The sequence below is a fragment of the Aulostomus chinensis genome, chromosome 18 (assembly GCF_037954235.1).
Source record: "Aulostomus chinensis isolate RoL2024-O1b breed Wild chromosome 18, RoL_Achi_v1.0, whole genome shotgun sequence".
Classification (NCBI taxonomy): domain Eukaryota; kingdom Metazoa; phylum Chordata; class Actinopteri; order Syngnathiformes; family Aulostomidae; genus Aulostomus; species Aulostomus chinensis.
The window spans coordinates 4,457,435-4,484,943 of NC_141337.1; the positions used below are offsets into that span (position 1 = coordinate 4,457,435).

The 27,509-nt window shown below is 43.5% G+C and overlaps 3 protein-coding genes across 3 annotated transcripts; 1 reads left to right on the forward strand and 2 right to left on the reverse strand.

Annotated features, from left to right (window-relative positions):
* Nucleotides 1–929: 929 nt before the first annotated feature.
* Nucleotides 930–11,776, reverse strand: ppp1caa (protein phosphatase 1, catalytic subunit, alpha isozyme a). Its single transcript, XM_086184159.1, has 8 exons — nucleotides 11,609–11,776; nucleotides 11,238–11,332; nucleotides 3,790–3,921; nucleotides 3,369–3,599; nucleotides 3,171–3,275; nucleotides 2,863–3,086; nucleotides 1,936–2,070; nucleotides 930–1,819 (listed from the first exon to the last, which is right to left on the reverse strand). The coding sequence occupies exons 2-8, from the start codon at nucleotides 11,290–11,292 to the stop codon at nucleotides 1,703–1,705; spliced, it is 999 nt and encodes a 332-aa protein (XP_086040285.1). The 5' UTR covers nucleotides 11,293–11,332; nucleotides 11,609–11,776; the 3' UTR covers nucleotides 930–1,702.
* A 1,871-nt stretch (nucleotides 11,777–13,647) lies between these two features.
* Nucleotides 13,648–17,059, forward strand: cldni (claudin i). The gene is made up of 3 exons (XM_086186063.1): nucleotides 13,648–13,805; nucleotides 15,040–15,183; nucleotides 16,000–17,059. The coding sequence occupies exons 2-3, from the start codon at nucleotides 15,052–15,054 to the stop codon at nucleotides 16,498–16,500; spliced, it is 633 nt and encodes a 210-aa protein (XP_086042189.1). The 5' UTR covers nucleotides 13,648–13,805; nucleotides 15,040–15,051; the 3' UTR covers nucleotides 16,501–17,059.
* Nucleotides 17,060–17,397: 338 nt separating this feature from the next.
* Nucleotides 17,398–25,945, reverse strand: coro1a (coronin, actin binding protein, 1A). The gene is made up of 11 exons (XM_086186062.1): nucleotides 25,789–25,945; nucleotides 24,478–24,681; nucleotides 23,518–23,640; nucleotides 23,304–23,433; nucleotides 22,397–22,578; nucleotides 21,635–21,754; nucleotides 20,939–21,043; nucleotides 20,713–20,858; nucleotides 20,571–20,628; nucleotides 20,027–20,242; nucleotides 17,398–17,737 (listed from the first exon to the last, which is right to left on the reverse strand). The coding sequence occupies exons 2-11, from the start codon at nucleotides 24,673–24,675 to the stop codon at nucleotides 17,645–17,647; spliced, it is 1,371 nt and encodes a 456-aa protein (XP_086042188.1). The 5' UTR covers nucleotides 24,676–24,681; nucleotides 25,789–25,945; the 3' UTR covers nucleotides 17,398–17,644.
* Nucleotides 25,946–27,509: the final 1,564 nt, after the last annotated feature.

Consider the following 27,509-nt stretch of genomic DNA (forward strand, 5'->3'; position numbering starts at 1 on the left):
CTGCCGTCACGAGCAATGGGAGCACTCTCTTATTGTTGCTTATACATTTTACAAATTACAACCTAAGCAATGGAAAAAATGACATAATTGCTGAACAATGGTAGCTGCTCACCTGAAGTGGCACAACGCTGCGAGCAAAAAAATTAAAACTAAATGCATTGTGGGAGTTTGCTGTACAAGTGTATTCATGTTGTTATAAAAGCATGTTTTTGTTTTTTTGTGCTCAAAATTCTCCACCAGCTTTACAGGACTGTGTACTCATCTAAGAGATAAATCAGCTTTACTTTGCTTTGCAACCCTCCGGTGACGTGTTTGGATTTAAATAAGCCCTCTCTTGTTTTCTTCACGGGCTGCGGTGAAGTTATCGCCACTCAAGCGCTTCAACCCCCCCAAAAAAAAGGTCAAAGCCATGATTCATCATCTCATCTTCCTTTGACTGATTCTGCCTTTCACCACTAAGTGTACTGGGTGTAATAGATCCTGCAGACCGTTGTGAGAGTTTCGATGTACATTTGTGAAGCAGTGCTGCTCACTTCCTGTTGCTTCCTGCCAAACCTACTCGGCCGAGTTTGTCGGGACAATCGCTTTTTAAAAGTGAATTATTTTTGGTATAGAAGAGATTCCTTTTCAAAGTTGACTTTTGACTGAATAACAGGCAACGTCTGGTTCTGAAACTACAATTTCCACTCGTCGTCTTTGGCTCGATCACAATGAAGCGACATGTGAAAAGCCCCTTTTTAGTTTGAACATGTAAACCAGGCTGATAGTACGCCTCCGATCTGCTGCAGCCGCGGGCTCGTCAATTCCAGGTACTGAACTTAAGACACGAGCAGCCGCGGTGCGTGGCAAACGTCGCTGATGAACAAGAGAAACAAAAAGAAAAGAAAAAAAGCAATGGGGAACACAAAGTGATCAGCATGGTGGCGTAATTCAAACAAATGGTTGTTTTTATTTATCTTCAGCTTTCAGTGAACTAAAAAAAAAACCCAAAAACCAAACCATGTTGGTTTCAGGTATCTACAAAAGAAAGTAAAACTATTTCACATCCATGACTGTGTTCTGGTTCTCAAAACAAACGGAAAAAAAAAAAAAGTCACTGTGAATCCTTCAATGATTCACCTGCACATACAGTATATCCACCCAGTGTGTGGTATGTGCCGTTAAACATTTGAGCGTGCAACTTGACCCCACCCCGTAACCCCCGCCCGCACCCCACCCACCACACAGACACACACAATGTACAAAATCTTGTGTTTAGCATTAAACAGTGCAGGGCCTTAACATAAACAGCAAAGGCTCCACCTCTCTCTCCCCGCCCCCTCCTTCCCTGCACCCAAGTTTGAATCTACATCACAGATGGGCGGGACTCATTTCTACAAATGACAGGAAAACAGAACAAAGGGTACGAGCGGAAGAAGGAGGGAAAAAAACAAAACAAAAACAAGTCATACATACAGAAGACAGCAACTCCCTCAATTTCATTCTCACCATTTACACACATTCACACTAAAAATCTCACGCAAAACAAACAGTTTAAAATAGTTTTGTTTTTTTTTTAAGAGAGAAAAAACATGATTGAACCCTGGACACTTGTTTACTTTGTTGCCATTTGTTTATGAGGGAGAAACAAGTCTGGGAGGTAGAGGAAAAAGTGGGCCGACAGGAGGGGGTGAAAGGTTGTGGGCAGTGGACCCAGTGGGTGTTATTTCTTGGCCTTGGCTGACTTGGCGGAATTTCGTGGCGGGGTGACCGGTCTTCCAGATCCCAGTCCTCCCCCTCCACCGTAAGGATACAATTTCTTATCTGCTGGCTTCAGTATCTGTGAGGAGCAAAGAATTTCTCATTTACTTTTCCCACTCGGTGCTTTCAAAGATGGACAGCAGAGATGACACTGATGATGATATTGATTCCCAAAAGGAAGTCGATTTTACTCACCTGGAAGGAGCACATGAGCGTCTCATCCACACTCATCATAGCACCAGCGTTGTCAAATTCTCCGCAGTAGTTGGGAGCCGAGAACAGAGTGACGAGTTGTCGCTTTGCAAAGAACTCATAACCGTCTTCTACCACCTTCAGACAGAAGAGAGAATCATCAGCACGGCATGATGATGAAAGCAGATCAAGTACAAGCTGTCAACGACAGGAAACACAGCTTCTGCTTTTTAGCTGGTTCAGTGTTGCTCAGCTACTACAGAGGATCTTTATTTGCTTGCTAGGGGAGTGCAAGGTTTTCACGCCACACCGGCAGCGTGACCAGACGTCTTGAGCTTTAAGAGTTGAAAAACATTGGATAAAATATTGCGCTGATCAGTCACTTTTTACCCCATCTGTGGATGAGGGGTGGGACAAATACCAGAACGACCAACCGTCACATCCTACATGCACCAGTGCTGAGCAAACACAATAGAGGAGCTCTAGGACCAGACGCTTCCTCCTGCACAAAATCAGATCCCAGATCAGATCAGTCACTGTGTCAATATTCAGTTTCATTGAAAGCCATACTGAAATGTTGATGGCGTGATACTTTACTCTGAAACTCATTCTGCCTTTAGTGAAAGCCATATTGAGATTTCAATAAAAGTTCAACTAATTGTTCGGCTTAATCTCGCTTACATTTATCTTTGTTCACCTGGGTTACTCTACAAGTCTCTGCTCAGCCCTACGAGCTAGGTTTACGCTCCCTTTGGGAAAGGTCCTGGTTTGGGTCACTTGAACAGGCTCGCTACCTCTTTCTGAGGATTGTACCTATCAATCTAAAAGTCACTTTCAGAGCAATTGCCACGTATTGGTGCTTTAGCAGACTCACATCCCCAGAGAGGACAAAAGGCTTTTAATCCGTCCACAGTCGCTTGGACATCTTACCTGATGTGCCCTGCATATTAGGTCCATATCGTGTTTGTGTAAAAATTTGGCCACCACGTCCGCCCCGAATGTGAAGGATACACCGCGGTCGTTCTCTCCCCAGCCCAGGACGTCTTTGTCTGGATCGGCCCACAGCAGGTCACACAACAAACCCTGGTCCGGAACGTCTGTGGGCCGCATTACTCTGCGGATCTGCTCCATGGACTGAAGGTCAGGAGAGAGACCTGCAGAGATCACCCACCCCCGCATTAGTTTGGTTCTCATCTTCTCGTGCAGCACCAACATCATCTTGTATTTTTAAGGCCTACCTCCATGACAGCAGAAGATTTTCTCATCTACAATTGCAGCCACGGGTAAACAGTTGAAGCAGTCTGTGAAGGTTTTCCACAGCTTAATGTTATACCGTCGCTTACCTGCCGGCAACAAATGAGACGGAACTTAGAGCAACAGTCCATCGTGCATTTCATTATTTTTCCTTTTTTGCTTAAACATTTCTCTGTACTTACACTCATCATAAAAGCCGTAGATGCGATTAATAGAGGCGCATTCATGGTTACCACGCAGCAGGAAAAAGTTCTCTGGATATTTGATCTTGTAGGCAAGAAGCAGGCAGATGGTCTCCAGCGACTGCTTCCCTCTGTCCACGTAGTCACCCAGGAACAGGTAGTTGCTTTCTGGGGGGAAGCCTCCATACTCAAAGAGCCGGAGCAGATCATAGTACTGACCATGCACATCTCCTGCAGGAGGCAGCAGAGACACACGATTTAAACTCCACACTGACTGCTACTGGGTGTAGCTGCCTTTGCATGCAGAATCCACCCTGATACAAGTGACTGATACACCGTTTGTTTAAACATGCAGAAAACCTTCATCCTTCCCCTCATGTGTAGGAGCTAGGCTGGAACGCTACATCTTGATCAAACTCACCACAGATTTTGAGAGGAGCCTCTAACTCGAGGAGGATTGGCTGGCTCAGAAAGATTTCACGAGACTTGAGACAAAGGCCACGGATTTCACCCTCCGTCAGCTGGACATTTTTCCCTGGTCGAGAGCCCTTGACTGAAGAAAGAGGGGAGGGGAGATAAATGGACAGACGTTTTATGGGTGATAAAATGACAGCAGGAAGACACACGTTTTTCTCAAGAGTTGGAAGAGAGACTGAATGAAGAACGACATGAAGCACAGCAATGAAAGGTGATCCTCATATTTTGAGCCAGACCACCAGGCCGGGAAGTTAACACCTCCCACGCGCCAAATGCTGGCAAATTCAGTTAACAGGCCAGTCAAACAGTCTCTTCAAGCAGGTAATCACATCATTCGAAGGTTGTTTCATAATCAAAATCATAAGCTACCAACAAAAGACACACTTAACATGTTCATCAAACCCCAACACCTCAAGATGAGCCTCCGTTCTTTGCAACACCCGATCAGTGGGAACCGGTCTGATGTTGTCAGCCTCAAAGCACATCTTTCTGCTTCTGTAGCAGTTCAAACCCTCATTAAGACAGACAGACGTGAAACCCACAGACCCTTAACAGCTGAGGAAGCAATATACCGCAAAGTGCAAACACAGAATTTGAAATTGCTCAATATGCACAATGAAGAAACAAAGACCACCAGGCCATGAGCTGTGATGACACTTTTTGAAATCAAAATGAATTAGAGCCAACATACTTCTTGCCCATCCACTTCTCCAGATGTCATCTGAGGAATTCAGCAAGTGTATCAAGTTTATCCTTGTCATGCTTTACCACGGAGGAGCGAACATTCCTACAATTTACTCAACTTATTTGGTCAACAAATGATTCGTTTATTTGGACATGAAGCTGAGAGACCACATCTCAGTGACTCTGTGTACTGCTGCTTTATGCAGGACTGCTCCTGGCAGAGTTCGGAGGCTGCTGTGTTTGTTTGTGCCAGAGATGGGATCAATCATGCCTACATGTGCTGCTTCATATCCATGAATCTGCACAAGCCTTCGCAGCGTCTACACCGTTGATTTATGTACGTGCAGTAGAGACCAAACCACCAACTGTCTCAGTGACATTTATAGGCTTGATTATCAGATGTTCGGCAGCTAATATACATACTACCACCTTTAAATGCCAAATGAGAAAAGCAATGTAGACCAACAATAGATGATAACAAAGCCATGAAGGCAGAGCTTCATAACTACTCAGGCTTTCATACAATGTGCGTTTATATCAGGGATTTGTCAAACAGCCGTCATTATGATCCTTAATTCTGTCTTTTTGGACAGTGATGACATGTCCTCACCATCCCTCCTTTCAGGCAAACCTATAATCAGTTGCCTGAAATGGGGAGGGGGGTCCCTTCCTTGTCATTTTTGTAACAAAATAAAACAGACATGTTTTTCTCACCATATCAGTTAATCCTGAACAAAACACTTATGGTGGAAATACTATAGTAGAGAAAGACAAGCCTGTCTATGGGAGCACATGGGCTGCACAACTTAAGCCACCAAATGGGGGTAAAACCCCACTGTGGACACTGACACGCAGAAACAAACACAACAACCACCGCCCATCAACTTATGTCATTTTAACCAGTGAAAGCAACAGTCAGCATGACCAAAAAGAGTTGAGTATTGTGTTAACTGCTAGTATCTGCCTATGAAATGCGGAAGTCAACTTAACCGATTCCTGTATTTTGCCAGCCATTACATCAGAGTCACTCTCACCAGCCTGGCAGATGCTGCACGGACGGCTGCTACAGCGCTGCCACATCAACCGACTGAAGTGTGACTCAAGAGTTAAGTCGACTGGACCACACCTACATGCTCACTTCTGTATCAAATTACCCCATCGTGCAATCATGCAATATTCACCTGTTAGATGTGAAGCATACTGATGCTAAATATCTGTGACGTAATCGTGGCAGACAACAGTACGACTAAACTTATAACAATAACAGTAAAAATTGTCATAGTCACCATTCAAAACAAAAGACAATGTGACATAGAAAATAGAGAGCCAATAAAGCCGTTTTCAGCACATTTCGATTAGATCATATTTTTCCTATCAGTTCCACCCTGATGAATTTAGCAAAGTAGTAAAAATAAAGTTAGGAAGTTATTTTGTGGTTAATATCATATTTCTCGCCCGATCAGTCTCATTTGTTGCTCCATCAGATGCAGGGGAAGTGGGGAGTGAAGGTACATTTTGATGCTCCATCAGAAGCTGTGGGTGTGTCGACAGCACTCCTGCAGTAAGTCCAGGGTGTCCCTGACGTGATGTGGTCATTGGTCAACCGTTGGGAGGTTGTGATTGGCAGATGCTTGTTCAAAATGAATCTACAGGAAGTAACATAAAGTGCTGCTGCTAATGGCATTGTTTCAGAACACATCCAATCAGCAATCCCTCTGACTAGCAACGACACATTTGTGACGTTCCCTTCCAGTTGCATCAGCATCTCTCATGCACGTAATACACGTCATGTCAAAGACCATTGAAGGTCGAACTGAAAATCTCGGATGCTTTTTTGATGACAGCACTACTGCCACTTTGGACTGGAACCTAGTTCTGTCAGGGACACTAAACATGGATGAAAGTGTGCTCACGCTTTCGCCGTTACTGATAAATCTATTAAAGAAGATGGTTTAATTTGAATGTGTGACTTTGTTGAAGCTCACTTTGAGGTTGAGATTTTAAAGCAATCAGGTGGAACTCACCATAACACCTATATGGGGCTGTCTTCCACAGCACTGATGACAAAGTTGTGCACACTGCCATTTCATCAAGTAGCCCAGTAAGTAAGATGATACTTAAGTAACTGGCCATTATAGTATTAATACGTGATGGAGTGATGACAGTACATTTAAAACCCAACAGAAAATGAGCATCTAACATCCAGATATTCACATTCTAGCATCTAACTGGCATCATTTTCAAACACTGACCAATGTGGTCCAGCTGGTTTTGACCTAGTTTTCTTAAGCGAGGGAGGCACCAGACATCATGAAGCCTATGCAGGGAAGGAGGGAAAAAAAAGAGCAAACGAACAACTGATGCGGCCGTATCACACACACTAAACCCAGAGGATATTGATGCACTCGTGAACCTTAACGCCTCTAAAAATGTTCCATTGATTTTGTCACATGAGGAATCACAAATGCAGTGGGGAGAATAACTGGAGATCATTGTCGATAATGGGAATTTTTGTTTCATACACCTTAAATGTAGTCGCAGAAATCTCTCAGGTCAAATTCAGCGTGTACTCTCACCCACCGCTGAACCACTATCAAAACCCATAAGAAAGGCGCGTTAATGTCTGAAGACTGCAGCTTAGGGCACTTACTATTAATAATAACAGTTGTGCAAAACTACACAAGTCCACAGCAAAGTGGGCGAGCTAACGTTACAAACATATCCTCAGTAAAACTAATCCAGTTGTAACAGCTCCAGCAGAGCATTTAGTGCTTTAGTACTTAAGGTTTAGAGCGATGAGAGTAGAAAACAACAAATGGAGGTAAAATAAAGGCACGATGCTGTGGTGACTATTAAAAGCAAGGTCCTAAATAGTGAAAGTCAGTATAATACTGCAGTGCTGCTTGTCACTTTAAACCAGGATTACAGAGGACTAAGCCCCAACAGAGCTTACTCCAAAGTTAGCCATATAGCCAGCGGGCAACAGTGAGCTTATCGTGAGGGGGTACAGACAAAAAGGCTGAACGCTGATCTGGGGAGAGAAAACAAAGAGCTGGACCAGCATAACAGAAAAGCCACTGGGATGTGGGTAGTGCAGGAATCAACAGTTGGTTTGGTCCACCTCGCCTGACTCAGTGCTGGGCCTTCTGGCTGGGCTCATATGATGTCACGCTCTTCAGACAGCTATTAGCAACACACCCTCCCCGAGTTCACTTAGTTCGAGATCTACTCAAGTAATCCAATAGAAAGCGCTCATTATCCAAACACATTTAATTGGTTTGGTCTTGAAACACAGTCAGGAAATAGGAAGGCAACTTTGCGGTCCACATCAAAGCCTGAACAAGACTGGAATATATTATAACTCCCGATGCAGCTCTGCAGTCAGTCAGTTATACTTGAGTCTACACTTGGACAGAGCACATAAACACCACAGCAAGAGCTAACTGGCTACTCGCAACAAATGCAGGCCAAAAAAGAAAAAAGGAAAAAAAAAAAAAAGGTCAAGTTATGTAAGGGGATGTAAATACTGCCACTATCTGGCTTGTTTGTCTTCTCCTGTGTTTGGCAGACAACTTTATCACGGTCTGAGTACAACCCATGAACACTCCTGCAGCCGCCACAGTTCACAGTCAAAGTCAAACTCCAGGCATTGTGACTGCACACATGCATATTTGTGAATAATCCCAATCACCTCCACCAGCTCAAACCAGGCTGATCGTCTGTGTGTAAGAAGATAAACAAATGCAGGGCTAAGGTCAATTCTATGAACCAAACATTCCACTTTTAGAAGTAAAAACCTTCTCTATTATGAGCAGACGGAGACTTTAAACCTCCACACCAACAACAACTTACCGACCGCTAATGTAGTTTAGCATTAGTACTGCATGATTTGGTGAAAAAGTCACATCGGGATTAATGTGTACAATACTGCCATTTGCAACTGCAATGTAATAAATGAGTCTACTTGCTTGGTTATCTGGTAAAATGTACAGAAATTACTGATAATTCTTTAGTGTATCTCTCGACTCAAACATACTCCATTAAACTAACATAAAAAAAAACAAAATCATGCAATTGTTTTCAAAATAATTGTTTTCTTAGATCAGTTAATAGAAACATCAGAAAATATCTTTCTAAATAAAGCAATTTCTGCAGCACTGTTCAACAAAATAACTGTTTTGCTGTGGTGATGCGATTCATCACGGAACACTTACAGATATTATGTTTTACGAAGACACGCCAAACTGAAAATTACCATACAGATGAAAATTACACATTGGTGCGGAAAAGACGACCATGTTTATTCATAGAGGAATTGGTATGAAGGAAAAACAAGAATGTGTGGGGAAAAAAATGCATTCTTATATTATCAGCATGGGCTCATGCTGCACCAATCAACCTGGTACTGTTAGCGTGATCCTGCAGGCAGACTGGCAATGGAAAAGCACAAACATCACCAACGGCAAGGATGTTTAACCTCTCAAAATTGAAGGGGCTCTTCTTTGGTCGCCTCCACACAAAACCCTTTGATTAAAATTTGCCAGGTAGCTTTTGTGCGACCCACTAACAGACAAATAAATCCATTCAAACAGGCAAGTAGAACTTATAGAAGCCATAAAACTGCCAATGACTGTGTGTGATGTTTCCCCGGTGAAAGACAGGCAAACACACCAAGCTGGCTCAACGTCAACAGTCCCACTGAGGGAACACAGGTGGAGGTGTGACGCAGGAGTCATTATTACGCATGCAAGGATAAGTACAGGTCACAACCTAACATCTTGTGCTCTTCAAATGAACTATGGAGTTGAGACGGAGGAGATTTATGCTGCTGTTTGATGTCCTCTGGGCTCCTGTTACACAATCATCATGTGGATGTGCAGATAAAAGTGTTCTGTTTTCACACACACACACACACGCACACACACACACAACAAATCTAGCGCCACACAGGGTGGACATTCAGACTTTGGTCCTGTCGCAATTGTATGGCCAGTACAGATTACCAGTCATTGTTTATCCTCCTAATGCTACTTTCATTTTCCATAAAGCCTGCAGCATTTACCGTATGACATGACTATCCAAACATATGCAGTTGTAGAAATGATTTATTTTAGGGATATGCAGATATAATGTTTTTTTTTAATTCTGATCCAATTCGTCCAGATTTGGATACCAATCAGCCAATATACCAAGTCCACTACCAGAGCTTTTTTTCCCTTCAATGTTTTCATTTTGATTGTTTTTATTGCCTTTCTGTTTATCATGAGGTTGCAATAACCAACAAAGCGCTTCTTACTGAAAGGGCAAAAAAATATACCCAAACGCATTACGTTTTAATGGTTTCTGAAGCACTTCATTCAAACTGAATGGACTGGTGAAGTGTCTCATAAAACGGAACAGCGAGTTACAGTCAAGTGCAAGCTTTGAAATGGAACAAATCTGGCCCTGTACATACACTGGTACCATCGCTTCGATAACCCATGCAGGAATTTAGAAGGCCCATCCATGAATAAAGTCAGTGTTGGCACCTGATTCTGATGTTCCAGATCAGATATCCACCCTCAGCCATGTCAGTAGGGATGCATGACAGAGGTTTTTTTTTTGCCAAAATGCCAATATTTAACAGCTGACGGCAGATATTTGCCAACATTACAAGATATTCACATTTTGTATGTATTGAAATATACATGTAAACATTGTGAGTTTTAAAGAATAATTTGTCCTTATTTCCTAAATATTTGGAAATGCCCATAAATCCAATGTTTACCACACTGTTGCCCCATCTGCTCGATAAGGAGCCAAGAAGAAGAGACCTGAGCTAATGGTCATGTTCATTAAGACTGGAAAAAATCCCCAATATCTGCCAAAACCAATAACAGATATTATCATGGATTCTTTCGTGTAAGGTTTTTTTCATTACCCCCTTTGGAAATTTGAGCACTGTAGCAGAAAAAGGGTGACCAGCCCTTTCACACAGTCCTACAGTCAGCCAATTAAAGGTCTTTGCTTGTACACTTTATCGACAAGTCACTCTGGGGAAGGCTTGGACTGCAAATTGTAATTGGACCCTTAATAGTTCCACTACAGAACAGTTAGCCAGACAGCCGATTTGTGTAACTGCTGGGGGAAGGGGAAACAAATGGGGATGTAATAAGCAGCGATGATATCCTCACACTACGCCTTCATCAACTAATGAATTGCTAGGAATCCTCTCTCCAACTGTGTTCCAAAACTCACATCAGAAAGGAGACGGCTATGCCCAGTCACACCTTGATTGTTACTATCTCAGGGCTGAATCAAAGCATTACCCATGCTCCAGGTATGTATGAGCAGACGTAATTAAGGTTATGCATTTCTGTCTGGTGTTCCTCTCATGTTCCTACAAACGTCATCTAGTTCCCCTTGACTCACAGGCACTACTGTACCAATAAACCTCTCTAGCAAGAAAAAAAGGGGGTGGGGGTGGGCTGACGATGTAGATGACCTCAGCGATCGTTACTAACGTTACAGAGGAGAATGGGGTTCATTTGGCTGCGATCTTTCATCAAAAACCTGACCATGGGGGGGGCACGGGAAACTGGAGTAAAATACGTCAGCATCGCACCTGATAATGGTTATGACATACACGCACTTTTAACCACCAACCTGCCTGTAGCACAATTCCTTATTGAAGCAAACTGACACATAGTAGGGTTTGGTTCTCCTCACCTTCCAAGAGACGCTGAATTATAGAGTCGATGTTTAATTTGTCCGGCTCCGCCATTTTCTGTATTTTCCGGCGTTCTTGTTAAGTGAAAAAAATCCTATCAAGGAAAAAAGACAAACACACAATTAAAAAACAAAATCAGCTTAACGTGTTGTATTGAGGTTCGCATCTGTTGGCGAATGAGTGCACTACGGAGCGATGTACGCCAAGTGGGGCCATCTATGAGCTAATGCTAGCTAGCTAGCTAGCTAGCTAGCTGGCAGCTACGAGCCTAGTAACGTACACACATGTAAACTAGCTGCGGCGCAACTGATCCGGAGCTAGTTAGCTAACGTTTGCTGTTTAATTCAAGCGGGATAAAACCTCTCCGAACCTTATCTTCGGTTTAAAACCCGTCCTCCTTTAGCTTGTAAATATTTATCCTCTGAGCTCAGCCTTGGCCCCGTTCACTCAGTTTGTCTGGGTTCCACCACTCTTCCCCCAGCAACTTGAAACAGGGCCGTTTCTACCCGAAGCGTCGACATTAACGTCAGAGGCTGACTCGCGCCGGGTCCGTCACACGTTTCTCAAAAGATGATTGGTCGGTTGTGGATCAAGAACCTGAGTTCTGGATTGTGATTGGACACATTCTGGGTCCGTCTTCCGCTTGTGCCCCGCCCCCAGCAGTTTGCAATAGCATCAATGGAGGTTCGAAGGAGAATTCGAAGTGCGCCATCAAGTGTTTACTATTAAACTTGCAATCTGAAACCGTGAAAATACACTTTACTACGATTTCATTCGGAGTACTATGAAAGTATAATGCCCTTGTCACAGTTTCTGTTTTTAAGTGAAAGAATTAATTGCAGAGTTTAATTCTGTCAAAATTTTGAACATGAACTTCTCAACTACAACAACAACAACAACAACAAAACATTAAAACAGATAAGATTCTTCAAGACAGCACAAAATAATATCAAAACAAAAGTAAAAACGTAGGAGAATAAGAGATGCAACTAACTTTAACTATATTCTGACTTCCTCATGTCCTCTTGAGAACTTTATAAGTTCATACTGTAACGTAAACAAACATACAGTACGACAAATGAACAAAGAAAAGACTGGTGTCAGGTGTATTGGTGCAAGGTTTCACCTGTCTTTTAAAGTTTTAATTTTACATTTATAGTTCCTCCCATTTGAATGGAATGTAAAAAGTACATCCACCTCTAAGTCATCAAATGAAATGTACACACTCAAAAATGGCCTTTAATCAAATTTGCTCCGAAGTTACTCAGTTACTAAAATCCAACGTCGCTTGTAACCTGAAACCTCCATGAATTTAGTTGTTTGGACTTTTTTTTTTAAAATGTGTTTTTTTTATCATCGCTTGATTCATATCTGTCTTATTTCTCTTCATTGATTACTTTTTTAGTTTTCTAGTTAATGGTACACAAACACACATACACACACACACACACACACACACACACACACACACACACACACACACACACACACACACCCTGTAAACTAAAATCAAAGTCTGACTTTGCAGGTTCTCCATCTTGTTGAACATCCCAGGACATCCCAGAAACACTCCCGCTTAATTTTCAAAACCAAAGTTCATGTTGATATTGAAGTCTCCTCAAATTTACTGCTAATTTTTTTCTTTTGATGCACACTATTTGAATAGATAATAATCACCCAGCTAACTAATGTGAATTCTTTTCACAGTACTCCTTTAAAATAAGCTACATTAAAGTAAATATACATATATATACAGTATATATATACATATATATCCACAGCATCATTTTATTGTTTGTTATCCAACAAAAGTTGCTATCCTCTGTAATGTCTCTTCCCAATGAAAGATCTAAATTTGTGTATTTATGAAGCAATCTTCCGTATAATTATGTGTGACACAGTTAATGGAGACTATGTATTTAGCTCCATCACATTCCTCATGGCTTCCTCATCTTCTCTCACTCCCATGATCCATTACGCAAACCCACTCAGTCTGTCTTTCCTAAATCTGCCACCTCTGATTCGTCATCACAGTTTCGACAGACTAAGACGGCGCTTGCCGTTGACTGGGTGGTTCCTGTATACTGTGAGTTTGAAGCCACTCAGTCAAATTCCTCTCTCCTGATAAAACAGAAAGATTCCGGATTACAAAATTCAACACTTCCTCTTTTATGTTTTGATGCCAGTTGATCTGTGATGCAGAGTCAACATTTTTTTTTTTTTTTTTTAACGTCTTGAGGTTTCCTTCACTGCCTGGTAAGCAGTTTTATAAGAGGACCCCAGCAGGTCTAAGACGTAAAAAGAGAGGGAAAGAGATGTGGAGGACAAGTCCATTCTGGTCTTGAGGTACGTCCTCTCCAGTTTCATCTCAGCCCCACCCTTCACCATACATTCCTCTACAAATACCCCATCCCAGCCCACTGCCTCTGCACAACACATCTCCTAAACAGCATCCTCAAAAAAAAAAAACCCCACACACACACACACACAGAGGAAGAAAAAGAAAAGAAGAGCTTGAACGAGCAGATTATCCAGTCTCTCCATTTTCAAGTTCAGCAGATAAAAAGGTAAGAATTATAATTAATATCCCACTTTATCTCAAATGGCCAGCTGCAGTGTGAAAAGCTGAATTATTCAGGAAAAGCTTGAAATGACGGCGTACAACATCTTTAAGTGCAGATGTGGGAGGAAACAGAAACCTTTGCTTTATGTTTTCTGCTTAACGGAGGATTTCATGCTCAGTTTTTCACTTAATATGAGGAATGATTTGCTGATTCACAGCAAGATGATCAGCACACTGTTTTTGAGAAGGCTTTAAAAGTTTGGGATCTGGGGTGGAGCTCATGTTCCAAAAACACCGAATCCAATATGATCATCTTTTTGAATCCAACCAAATTTGCATAATTGGTTCAACGTGTGTCTGAGGAAAGAGGTTTGATATGTGTATATAACATTTTTTTCAGTTAAACCTATGAGAAAAACAGGTTTACTTTATGCAAACTGTAATATGTGGTACAATATGCTTAATGTACTTAGGAAATATTAACTACTTGGATTCTGTAACATCGAAGGAAGTTGGGACAGATTAATGTTGTGTTTTGTTTTGAAATCCACTCAAAAGAAAACTGACAAATGTGCAACACGTTTCACTCGCTCGTTTAGATGGGGTTGTTTTTCCTGCAACTGTTTCTTACCAGCCCATCTTTCTCAGGGTCGAACTCTTAACATATAACATTCCATTTATTACAAAAAAAAAAAACCCAGTAACATCTCAGCACCTGATCTATTATTCTCCGTTGAAAGAAGATCGTGTGAATGTCGGACCAAAAGTGCTTCCCTGATCTGCAACTTCTATCTCCTCTTCCCGTCTTATTTTACAGCAACATTTATTGTGACTTAAGGTGATCGTCTCAGCCAGGCGATGCGAGGGAGTGGTCTGGAGCCCCCTGGGTGGAGAGGCAGCGCGACAGGGCCTGTTAGGACTTGAGCGTGTTTTAAAATGTAGCCCTGAGCTACGCTATCTTGTGGGGGCCTGTCAGAGGGATCGGGTGTTTGTCAGCTATGCGATCATAAAAACACACACAAACTCAACGGGCCACATTCTGGATCGGCCTCATCCAGAGATCCAGAGGTGGAAAAAGTAGAAAGAGACTTGAAATAAAACAAAAACAACAACATCGTGAAGGAAAAAAAAAATCTAGGATGTCGTCGAAGGAATAAGAAGATTTAACACGCGACTAAAAAGTAGAGGAAGTACTCTGCACATCTGTAATTATCTCTGACTCTGGTATGTCTCTCCAGCTTCTCTCCAGAATGGGATCCTCAGCAGTTCAGATTGTATGTGTGGCCCTCGGGGTCCTCGGCCTGATCGGGGCCATTGTGTGCTGCGCCGTCCCTCGTTGGAAAGTTTCCTCCTTCACAGGGTCCAACATTGTGACCGCACAGGTAACCAGGCTCAGCCTCTTGTTGTGAACAGTAATAAATGCTGCAAAAATAAATTAAATTAAATAAAAAAAAAACACATATTTAAGTGTCCCTATGTCACAGGAAGTGGTATTTAACATGACATGCCAGTAAAGACCATTGACTGCATCCTGTCACCAAAACCTGACATGTGATAGAAACCTGTTGTTGAGCAGTCATTCACATTATAATGTGAGCCAGTATAAAGATAGAATAGAGTAACTCGATTGAAAACACAAGGCTACACTGAAAATGTGACTCGGGTAAAGAGAGCTTTGGAAAAATGTTCTAAATACACGTAAAATGTAATAAAAACGACGACGAGTAAAAGTACTGGGTGCTAAAATCATTAGATCATTTGTTTGCGTGGATGCGAACTAAATCGATGAGAATGGTGCCATTAATATTGTAATTTACTGACAGAAAAAAAAAAACTACATTGATTTACAACGAAAAAAAACCCAAACTATTTTCCAACAGCCCCAGAATCATTCATGAAAAGACTCCAGCTTAAATCTAACATCATCAGGTTTTATGTAGTGTCCAGGATACAGACACAAAGTCATATTTTTTGACATGATAAATTGTAACACTTATTGGAGTACATTTTACATGTGTACTTATGAAAAGTCATATTTTTTTGTATAAACCTGACCACCTATGTGGTAGACACAAAATGAAAGTTTAAGTACCAAATGTGTAAATGTAAGTTACTTTATAGGCTGGATGACATGAAATGACTAAAAGCGTGTGTGTGCGTGTGTGTGTGTGCGTGTGTGTGTGTGTGTGTGTGTGTAGAGCGCCCAGGAGGGCCTGTGGATGAACTGCGTGGTTCAGAGCACTGGCCAGCAGCAGTGCAAGAACTACGACTCCCTGCTGGTGCTGTCGTCTGACCTGCAGGCCGCCCGAGCCATGACCATCATCAGCTGCATGCTCAGCTGCCTCAGCCTCCTCATCCTCTTCTGCGGGGCCGACTTCACCACCTGCGTGGAGAACGAAGACGCCAAGCCCAAGATCAGCCTGGTGGCCGGGGTGGGCCTGCTGCTGGCCGGCCTCCTAGTCATCATCCCTGTCAGCTGGTCCGCCCACATTGTGGTGCGAGACTTCAGAAACCCCCTGGTGCCGGCGTCTCAGAAGAGAGAGCTGGGAGCGTGTATCTTTGTGGGGTGGGCTGCTGGTGTGCTGCTTCTTCTGGGTGGGGGGCTCCTCTGCTGCTTCAGCAGGCCCAAATCCGGAGGCTCAGGAACCGCCAAGTACTACAGCAACAGCGCCTCCGCCCCCGGCAAAAACTACGTGTGAGGCCTTTTGAAGGGGACTGATGTAAAGAAGGGAGGGGGGCGATTCAGTCGGGGGGCCAATAAAGTCGACGATATCAAGGGTTACTTTGAATGAAATCCAAAACGCTCTGTAAATATGACTTCCTTTCATGATGACGCCGCTGTGCGTTCGAGTTAACAGATGTATTTTACCATTAGGTGCAGGGTTGAGCATAAGCTACGTGTAAATAAGGCTTTCTGTTGGACATTCTGCAGTCCTGGAGTCACACATTTTGTAGTCCTTCTAAACTGTATTTAAAACGAAAGAAACAAAACCAAAAACAACCTAAACTCTAAATGGTAGCGAGATTAAAGAGCTGTCAGGTCTTTTTGAATGCACTAGTGGCTCATGTTTTTTCACAGCTGTTCTACCTGGATTGTTTGCTGTCTGGTAAACCGAAGGCTCCTCCGTCGGCCTCAGGAGGCGTCGCTGCACTTGATTCTCCGATGATTCCTTGGAAAACGTCCACCTCACGTCTCAGAACATTTTATATCACGTTTGTTCTAGTTTTGTAAGATGATTAAAACTTGGTGTAATTCAAGCCCGTGCTGTGCCATTGTCTTTACCAGCTCCACCCGAGGAGGTTGTGTCTTCGATGGCGTCCGTCCTTCACGAAAAAAAAACTATGAGGCTGCTTTTCACCATGGTGGAGGGATGCAGAAAGGTCCACAGAGGAATCCCATTAAAGTTTGGAGCAGATAGTCATAGCGCCACCCGGTGGCAATAACAAGAAATTACTTCTCTTTTTTTTTTTAACCCATACGTGGATTCATTCTCCAAAGTTGACCAGATCCGTCTAAAATGTGGTCAGAAAATTGTGTTGAAGCTAGCGGGGCGACTCTCTCACCCCCGCGGAGGCGTCAAAAACACTCGGGAATGTCTACTGAAAATACAGAGGATTTTATTTCAAACGAAAAGCATATATTAAAATATGAAATTGAAAAATTTATCTGACGAACCAAAACAATGAAATTCAAATTCCTAGCCAAAGTAAAGTAAGTTTCAGACCAGTAAATTTCTCCCTTTGTGTCGCTGTGGTCAGAAGTGAGAGGATTCTCAATCTCTTCCTTTCCTGATCTCCACATTTGCCCTCAAATCCATTTCTTTTGCTGAGGGCTCTTCTGGGTTAATCCTTGGCCTCCAGCGCCTTCACACGCTTGGTCAGCTCCTCCAGCGCTGCCTTGAGGTCCTTCACCTCCTTTCTCAACGACTGAACCTCCTGCGAGACAGAAAGAGCCAGGTTACATTTGATAAACTACTTCTTTTTTTTTTAAATTTACTTGAAAAACATTAAATGACAACAAACAACGCAGGACGTGAAGTCTCAATCGCACCAATCAATTCCAGATGTCCAAAAAAGGCAGGAGTTAATATTCATCATTTCCTGTTTCCTCCCCAAAGTTCAACGAATAAAATTAAATGACAAACTTGTGAAATATACAGATCCAAATGTCTTAGTATACAGAAGAATGAGTAAAAACATTACATGTGGACTTGGTAGTCGCACTCATCTTCAAAGTAACAGTAGAATCATTGCCAAAGTTAACAGCTGTAGCTTTTAGAATTTGAAAACTTTTTTTGCTCTTTTAATTGCTTCAGTTTTATCAGGAAATTCATTTCTCTCTCTCTCTCTCTCTCTCCTGTGTCTCATCTTGTTTTACTTCCTGCCCGTTATTCTTTTCACCTGCGTCTCATTAGTCAGCCCCGCCCTGCCCCTACTGACTGTTTGATGAGCTCCGTCGTGTTTAACAGCGAGTTTGAGAAGTTGGCAAGTGGAAAAGTTCCCTCCTGGGAAAAGTTCCACTTCCAAGTAGAGATCAGAGCGTTCAGACAACAAAAAACACCGACAACATCTCGAAAAAGCTGTTGCATTTGCTGGGAGGTCAATATTTTTAACTGCGTTCTGTCAGTTACATTATTCTCGGATAGGTAGCTTTTTTTTTTTCTTTCCAACTAGCAAGAAAGCTAACATTACATTCGCGGTACAAAAAGTAGCAACTTGACGAAGATGAATTTGAGGTTAAGTGAACTGTCAAGAACCATTTGACATCACAATCACCTGCACTCATGAGCAGGACCTGAATCAGCAGAGGAGAGGCTTGTTTAGGATCGGAGAGAGAATATTCAACTTAGGTTCAGAGCCCAAAAACTGTACGGTCCCAATTTATTAGGTACCTGCACAGCACTGCAATGGACTCGCCCTTAATTAGGGTTATGATGTACAAGGTTTGTTTGTTTTTCAGAAGCACCAACAAATAAATACAGCGACAACTCTCCCACAAAGACTGATGAAAACCAGAGCAATACCCTCATGAAGGGAGGGTTTATTGAGGGAACGCTCAGTATCAGACGGGCCAGGCGGAGGGAACTGTCACTGACCTCCGCAACCAAGCCCGCATCACCACAGAGGCTCAGAGGAACACTGGCTGATTATGCGGACCGCTTGTGGTGGGAGCGAGTGCTGTCAGCCAGGCCGCCAAAGAGGCCAAGCTGGAGGACGCGCGACGTCACGGGTGACATCGGAGTCAGAGGAAGTTTTTGCCAGATGACGAGAAAACACGACGTGACATGCCAGGTATTTTGTGGGTTTCGGTCGCCGCCAAGACGGCGCAGCTTGTTGTGCTCAGTGTTGATGCGGTAAATCTTCCGTAGACGGAAGTCCGCCCGCTCATCATTTCCCCTTGAAACCTTGTTTTTTTTTTGGTCAGAAGTGTAAACTTCATATCAGTTAATCTCGTGATACAATAAATCCTCACAAGGGCTGCTGTATGAAGTGTAAGGTGGGTAGCTGAGGTATTATCAAGATTAACAGACGCAGAGTTATATTATCACTTCGCGTACATAAGAAGCATTTTCCTGTTGAATATTGTCGAGACGGGCTGCACGGTGGTGCAGTGGCCAGCACTGTGGCCTCACAGCAAGAAGGTTCCGGGTTCAAGTCCCGGCTCGGGCACGGGGTCTTTCTGTGTGGAGTCTGCATGTTCTCCCCGTGTCTGTGTGGGTTCTCTCTGGTACTCCAGCTTCCTCCCACAGTCCAAAGACATCAAGAGGGGACGAGGCTGATTGATTCTCTAAATTGACCGTAGGTATGAATGTCAGTGTGAATGGTTGTTCGTCTCTCTATGTTGGCCCTGTGATGGACTGGCGACCTGTCCAGGGTGAACCCTGCCTCTCACCTGAAGGCTGCTGGGATAGGCTCCACCCCCCCGCGACCCTTACTAGTAAGGAATAAGCGGAAGATGACGATGGATGGATGGATATTGTCGAGACAGAATAAAATGTGCAGGTATACACCGGTTTAACCCGCAACAATGCACCATATCTGATGTTTAAAGTCACCGCTGGGTTGACCTGATACTAGAGACGTGTAAGTAGGAGACAAATGTCGAGTTTTCTCTTTCAAACACAGTCAAACAGAAGTAAAAACACCATTTAAGTACCAAACGTTGTCATGAATTCCAGCACTTGTAAACACATGTGATGTTTTCCTCCATCGCTAACGCCTCACCCCGCTGCTGTCGTTTGGAGTCCCAGCAGAAGCGGCTGTGGTCTTCAGCAGACTCTTGTGAACTTTGAACTCTTTGGTTTTTGTGGTTGCTACAAACCCGTCCTTCAGCGAGATCAGAATAGACGGGGCATCTTTCCCTTGAAACCACTCGTCGGCCTCCACCGACGGCTCGGGACCGACTGTGTCTGGGTACAAATCCTCTTGGAACAGATCCGACTGCGGGAGAAGGACAGATGAAGCACGTTAACCTACATGTACAAATGGTAGTGGAAGGTCAAACCTCAAGGTCACAGTCATTTCTCCTCAACACGATATATCCTCACACATGGGGGGGGGGGGGGGTGTTCCTCAAAATTTGCCATAAATCTCCACTGGGACACAAAGATGAATGGAAACAAAATCTCTGGATCGCCTCATACTTAATCTGTAGTACAAACAACCACTTGGACTTTGACAAAAAAAATAATTTTTGGTGGTCAAAGGTCACAGTGAGAGGTTAATAACTGCAGCGCAGAACTTCTAGTGTACTCAGACTCAACATTACCTTACGTGGCACCGTCATGACGATGGGCTCACACTTCCTTTCATGGAGTTTGTAGAACCTGGAGGTAAAAACTTTTGTGTCAATATTCGACATGATAGAAAACACAAAGCTACTTTCTCTTCCTAAAACACTGCAAAGCTACCTGGCAATTTCACATTTGTTGACCTCCAGGCCCCTCTTGGGCATGTACCCCATCCCCTTCTGGCTCTCCTTGCTGCTGTACATGGACAAGTAGTGGACGTACGGGGCTTCATCTGTCACCTCGAAGTAACGGATACTGCTGTCCCCCTGAGATGGAGACGGGAGAAACCAGTCAGCTGTGTGGGTTCCAGACAGAAGGAACGCTCAGCCAGCCGGTACAATCGAACCTTGCCACAGAGGTAGACGATGCCGGTGTCTGGGTCAAAAAATGGCAGAAGGACGCCACTGCTGGTGTCCAGTTCCTGCAGGGTCAGGGGTTCTTCAAAGTTCTCCTGGTCAAAGAGGTTAAAAGCGACGTTAAGTCTCATTATTTCACTTTTTGTAGCGCAGCACGCTGTACAAAATAGCTGCGTGCTTAAAGGTTGCCATGCCTTGAATTCAATTAAAATAACAGAAATAACTCCAGTCACTTCTGCTTATCGATTTCAAGTTGAGCTTTTATTCCTTTCTCAGGCGTGATTAATGCAATTTTAATCAGGAAAAAAAGCAATTTTAAACTGAATGTAATGCAACCTCATTAAAGTCACTTTGTGATCAAATCCCTTTGTCAGAGCTGTCAAAATTGTAATGAAGACATCCGAATGCTTAAAATTCAGAATTTTTGATTTGAAAGCAGCAGAGGAATCCCTGGTCTGTCCTCCAGAACTCGACCTGATAAAGGCATCGCCAATCAGGAAACAAGCATTTATTGCACGGAGCTTCATGAAGAAAAATCCAGAGCAACGGCACAGAGTTCCAAATAACAAATGACCAACATCTGGAATATTATACAGAGGGATGAAAAGAATTTTTTAAAAAAAAAAGTCAGTGTAAACTGCAAGTGATCATAAATGATTAAATCTTGCAGGATTGTGAACACTCACTGGGTCCCACAGCGCCACCTGCCTTTCACTCATGCGACTGAAGCCGGTGCTGAAGATCTTCCCGTCCGACATGAACACGGCTCGGACGGGCCTGGAGCCCTCGTGGGGCTTCTCCTTCTCCTGGAGAGAGACAGAGGTCGCGCTCTCTTTCAGATGAAACTCAAAGCAACGGACATTTAAACACAACACAGGAAACCAGACAGCAGGATTCAGTAATTAGAAGTGTGTATCGAGCCGTTAAAAGAAAAAGCAAGTGAATTTTTAAGGGAAAACGGAAGCTTAAAATCATCAGGGGTTTTTTTTTAATTATTATTATTTATTCCACCGTTATTTAACCGGGGATGAAATCACTTTGAGATCAGGCATCTCTACTGCAAAGTAGCAGCACACAATTAACAAAGTTAGGACAGACAAAATACTACTAGCATAATTGGGACACACAGGGTGGTAAATACAGCCAGAAAAATGACACTGATTTCTGAGGGTCCTTCAAGGCACCTGGCCCAGTGTAACTGAAACGAGTTCTACTTTGAACAAAAAGATGAGAGAGGTGCAATTAAAATTGATGAAATCAAACTGCATCCGGCTGAAGCAAAAAATAAGACAAAGAGAGACGGAGACAGTTTCATGTCGCCTCTACGCTTCATTGGGCTTTCGTGTTTAGGAAATAAATATGATGAATCACAAAATTTAACTTCAGATTGTTGCAGTTTTCCGCTGGTTCCAGTGTGGCGCTACAGGGGAGAGGAAGAGGAAGCGTACCTTGAGGACAGTACCGCTGCGGGGCTCCAACAGTCGCATCGTCTTGTCTTTGCAGGATGTGAGAATCTTGGATCCGTCCCTGTTCCAGCAGGCGCTGTAGATGAGGTCATTGTGTACGCCGTCGATCCTGACCGCCGCCTCGCCACGGGCCACGTTCCACAGGATCACCACGTTATCGCAGCCTGCGTGGACACAAAACAGTGGCTTTTTTTTTATGAAGTCGCTCATCTGAAATATCTTTGAAATGTTTTCACGTCTTTTTTTTTAATCGCTAACCAGCATCGGCGATTATTAATGCTCCAGTTGCAGTTGGTTTGAAACAAATAAACGAGAGCGAGAGATGACTTTCATTCGAACAAACAGACACATAAATGCAGTGTTACTCATGCTGGACTCCAGCTACCCGCTCAGGCTGCACACACGGAAGCGTGTCCTGTATTTTGGAGCAAGCACAGCTGGTGATAATTCAGCTGCTGAGTGCCTATCATGAAATATCATCATAAGCTGTAACAAAACATTTTCGCAATTCAAAATAAGAACTCTAAATCATTTTTCATTCATAAACGGTGCACGGAACCTAAAAGTATCTAACCGCCATTATTTGGTTACCCCCACGAACAGCTGGTTGTTTGTCACTCGTGCTTCATAATTTCTTGTAGAAATAAAACACTGGTGAACTTCAGTTCTTCTGCAGGCTGACCGAGTGGTTTTGGAACTGAGCGTTCAAAGTGAAGCAGGTGGGTGGAGGCTGTGAGAACTTCCTGTTCCAACCTCAGGACATTTTAGTTTAACCTCCGCCACACGCCGCGCCAGCACCTCAGCCCGGTTCCTCTGAGGTTCGAGCTTCTCCTCTGCACAGGGGCGTGCAGCCAGTCTTTGTTTTCAGCGGGTTTATAAGGTTGAGTACCTGCGGTCATCAGCACGTTATGAGCAGTGGGGTGCCAGCTTAGGATGCCGACACGTTTAGAGTGACCCTCAAGCTTAACAACGGGATCTGTGAGCGCCGTGGTCAGCCCCGCGTCCGGGATCTCCCAAATCTAGAAGGAGAAAGACGTGGACATAAAAATGTTTCAGGCTTTGGTGAAAACTAAAGGTTTGGGTCCAAGCTGCTGCGGCTGTACCATGACGCTGCAGTCCTCAGAGCCGCTGGCGATGATGTTGTCATTGTGAGGACAAAACTCGATGTCCAGGACTGGACCTGTGTGACCACACACGGTCGGGTAGGACATGTCGATGCGTCCTGTCTGCAGAGACGAATACATCAGAATAAATGAGCCTTAAAAGCAGGAACTGGCGAGCTGGTATATAATCAGTGTTCATATAAAACATTAGAAAAAACATGACGTTTTCGTACACACGCAGTCTTTCAACATAATTCCCATATCAGCATTTCTGATGTTTAATCTTTATTTACTTTAAAATAAAAGGTGCTGCAAACTTAGAAAAACAAAATCAGTTTCCATGCAGAAGACAAGATTTTGTACAGTTCTGACTTGTGTGACAAAGAAACTGCAATTTAATACTGGAATATTCCTGCTGTACGATTTACGCCTCGTAAATTCTGTTTTTGGAGGTGCAATAAATTTATATGTGATCACATTTAGATGGGGCGTTAGGATGAATACAAGGAGCAAGGTTCTTGACCATCAGAGATGAGCTCTGGCATCTATACAGGAGTATTTCCATGCCTCCACAGCACAATTATTTGAAATTTCACACATAATATGTCTTTAATTCAGTGTTTTTGTGTTTCAGGGAAATCATCCAAGTCCATGATTACAGCTTCAGCTGCAGGTGATCTTCAGCGAGTTCAAGCGCTTTAAGACACTGCAAGAAATTCACTGAAAGCCTCCCCAAGTGAACTAAATGGGTTGCGGCCACATCGCATCCTGCCCTGACTGAACTCAACTCCTAATATGGTGAAAACTTCTCAACGGCAGAACAAGCAAGTGACGTATAGAGACTCAAAGTAGGCACCAAACTTCCTCATTCGACTGAACTTGTGATGAGATGTCTCAAGTCTCACGTCAACCTGCATCTGGTAGCCAGGCGGGTGACACATTTGCTGTGTTCGGACGCACCTTGCTGAGGGGCAGCACCATGAAGGCTCCTCCGCCGCTGGCGTCCACAATCATGGCCACAAACTTGGGGTTGACAGAGCAGAAGTTGCTGTCCCACGTCATCTGGGAGATTCGGATGTCATCGTAGCATTGGTCAGCTTTCACAGCCTGACCAAAGACGTGACGAAACTTACTGGTCCTCACAACCTTCCTGAACATGTTGAGCTGGGAAAAAGAGGCATGTGAGACCCAGCTGAAAGTGGAAACCCAGAATATTATACGTACAGGCTGAAAACACTCGAATGAATCGTACAGAGCTGCACTGTGCAAGTCACAGGCACAACAAATGTCATTATTCAAATGCATACAGTTACGCTAAACACTTGGAATTTTTCAAATTTCCGTTTAGGCTCAAGATTTCATGTGCAAGTAAAATGACAGACATGAAGCTGACGACACAGCTGAAAGAGACTATGGAAAAAAAGAAAAGAGGAAGTATGAGCTTTCACAACTACTTCCTCTCATGCGTCTGCAACACTCATGTTTTAATCCAAAAATTGGCCTGAGTGTTTAAAACGCGCGTCTGCTCCAGATAATACGATAAGACAGCGGTGCAAGGACACCAAACGTGCTATTCATTAGAACAATTAGCTGCAGATGCAGCACGGGAAGCGCCATCGTAGAGGAGTCGTCGGTTACGCCACATCCTACCGAAGGAGCGACAAAACTACCAGCATTTCCCTCCTGACACATTCACCAACTGGTTGACTTTCCCGCTGGTTCTCTGGCGAGTAACTGATGCGCTCTCTGCAGTGTTGCAGCAGCAGTCACATCCGAGCTGTCAGATTTGCGTTAAGCCTGAGATCATGTTCAGTCAATACCTCCTGCAAAACTGTTTTTAAAAAAAAGAGAAAAGAAAAAAATGCACTTTTTCACATTAATAAACGACAAACAGGACTTGCTTTACCTCCATTTGTAGATTTTACTTCCTGAAATCTGCAGCCGCGCCTAAACTCCGAGGTTTTGCTGCATGTACATCACAAGACCTCTCTGGCTTCTCTGCACCTAATCTAATCAAGCCTGATAATTTCATCAGAGGCCTAAATGCATGTCACTAATCTCTACTCTCCACCACTGATGGTCCACTGTGATGGAAAACAAAGCCTGCTATTCACTAAAGTGAAACAGAAGAAACTCAGAACATCAAGATCAATGATGCTCAGTTCACATGGTGGCACGTAGACTTCTCCAATACTCATACACGCCGATTGAACCTGATCAAATCAGTCATCGGCGACTTGCGTGGACTTCAGACGGATGTCGGAGGCTTACCTGGGAGTCGTCGTGCAGCGGCAGGTCAGCTCAGCAGTGAACCAGCCACCCGAATGAGGACGCAGAGAAGATGGAAGGTTAAAGAACATCACAAAATGTCACGGAGGAAGTGTGGCTCTCAAATAAAGGTGGAAGTGGGAGGTGTCTCACGGGCTGAAGCCAGCGTGAAGGGGAAGAAGCTGCAGTGTTCATGAGGTTTTTCAAAACAGCTTCATTTACAAAAAAAAAAAAAACGCATGCCGGTATCGCATGTCAGATTGTTTTTTTTTTTCACACTTTCACAACTTCTCCGAAAAAATAGTGATTACTTGATTAAAGAAAAGGGCCACAGAGATGTTATTTCTGACTGTTGAAAGACGAGAAGCTACTGTTAGCTCTGTGTCATACAGTGATTCAGGGCTGGTTCTGTTTGAGTGGGTACATACAGGTTATCCAGAAAGCGCTGCTGAAAATCAGATACCATATAAAGTCTTTTGTGTGAGTCATTTTTAATCATTCACATCTTAAAATCTCATTCGACTCGTCCCAAAAATGTTCTGATGAATCCCCCAAAGATGAACAACAATTTTAGAGCAACCATCCTGGGAATTTCGCGCCACATCGACAGTCAACACACTTTGAAAGTGGCTCCAAAGGTCAAATCAAAGCCGGCCTTTTTTGTTTCTTATCGGCAGGCTGACAGCAATCCTGCCTTGACCGGGCAGCTTCAGTTTACGTGACTTATCGTGATGAGTGACATCATACAATCGCAGGGGGGGGGAATTAGACTGTTTCTGCCCTGCCTCGATTGAGAATCTACAAGTCAAACCCAAACATGGTGTACTCATAAATGGAGAGAGCGAAGTGGGTGAGGGGTTCACGCCTTTTCCCTCCGGCATCACTTCTGCGTGACTCCAGAAAGCAGCAAGAGCCAGCTACATGTACCTAGCTTGTAGCTAATGGTGCCCCCGTAGCCGCCTGCTGCTAACAACAACAAAAAAACAACTTTTAGCGACCTGATACAAACAAAAATGTCAATTAACGAGCTCTTCAGCACACGTATCCTAGCACAATCCGTGTATTCTTTATCCAGCTGTATGCCGGGTTTTTTTTGTGTGTTTTTTTTAGCGCCGGCAGGAACACACACAAGTGTTGGTTCGATGTAACGCGCCAGAGCTCTGTGCTACCGTGAAGGAGCAAAGTGTCAAAGCGTGTTTGCTCTTGAGCTCAAATCAGTATTTTTGCGGATTCCTGAGCTTGCGGCCAGATAAAGAACACGTGGGTTATGGAGGATCATCCACTTGATGTTTGTTAAGTGACATTTTATGGGCGGTATTTTTTTTTTTTTTTAAAAGGACATGAACAAAAGAAAAAGGCTGAGTCCGTTTTAAAAATATAGACTTCAGTTTATTGCACAATCGTTGCTGGAGACTGAGGAGAGTGAGAGCCTGTCTGTTACATGGTACGGTAACGTCAGGCAGACATGTGGACTACAGTACAGGAACAAACTGTGTTCGTGCACATTAATTTGCAAGCACACAGACTGGATAATGAGGCAATCAGGGGACGCGATCAGCAGCCCGTCAGTGCAACCGAGGAAAAGTCAATCTGGCAGCACACAGATCTCATGCTTGTACGGATCCCAAGAGAGAACCCACACACACACACGTTAACACATAGTCTGGAGGTACAAATACACATCCCTGGGGAGTGACTACTGCACACCAGGGCTGACAGAACTA

What these genes read in the sequence shown, in the direction of transcription:
- cldni (XM_086186063.1), top strand. Translation starts at nt 15,052, where the DNA reads ATGGGATCCTCAGCAGTTCAGATTGTATGTGTGGCCCTCGGGGTCCTC. An exon ending in CCAACATTGTGACCGCACAG is followed by an intron (nt 15,184 to 15,999) that starts GTAACCAGGCTC and finishes GTGTGTGTGTAG; the next exon opens with AGCGCCCAGGAGGGCCTGTG.
- ppp1caa (XM_086184159.1), bottom strand. Translation starts at nt 11,292, where the DNA reads ATGGCGGAGCCGGACAAATTAAACATCGACTCTATAATTCAGCGTCTC. An exon ending in CTACGGCTTTTATGATGAGT is followed by an intron (nt 3,276 to 3,368) that starts GTAAGTACAGAG and finishes TGTTGCCGGCAG; the next exon opens with GTAAGCGACGGTATAACATT. An exon ending in CGCTCATGTGCTCCTTCCAG is followed by an intron (nt 1,820 to 1,935) that starts GTGAGTAAAATC and finishes TGCTCCTCACAG; the next exon opens with ATACTGAAGCCAGCAGATAA.
- coro1a (XM_086186062.1), bottom strand. Translation starts at nt 24,675, where the DNA reads ATGTTCAGGAAGGTTGTGAGGACCAGTAAGTTTCGTCACGTCTTTGGT. An exon ending in TAACGTGCTGATGACCGCAG is followed by an intron (nt 22,579 to 23,303) that starts GTACTCAACCTT and finishes GTGTCCACGCAG; the next exon opens with GCTGCGATAACGTGGTGATC. An exon ending in GCAGCGGTACTGTCCTCAAG is followed by an intron (nt 21,755 to 22,396) that starts GTACGCTTCCTC and finishes GTCTCTCTCCAG; the next exon opens with GAGAAGGAGAAGCCCCACGA.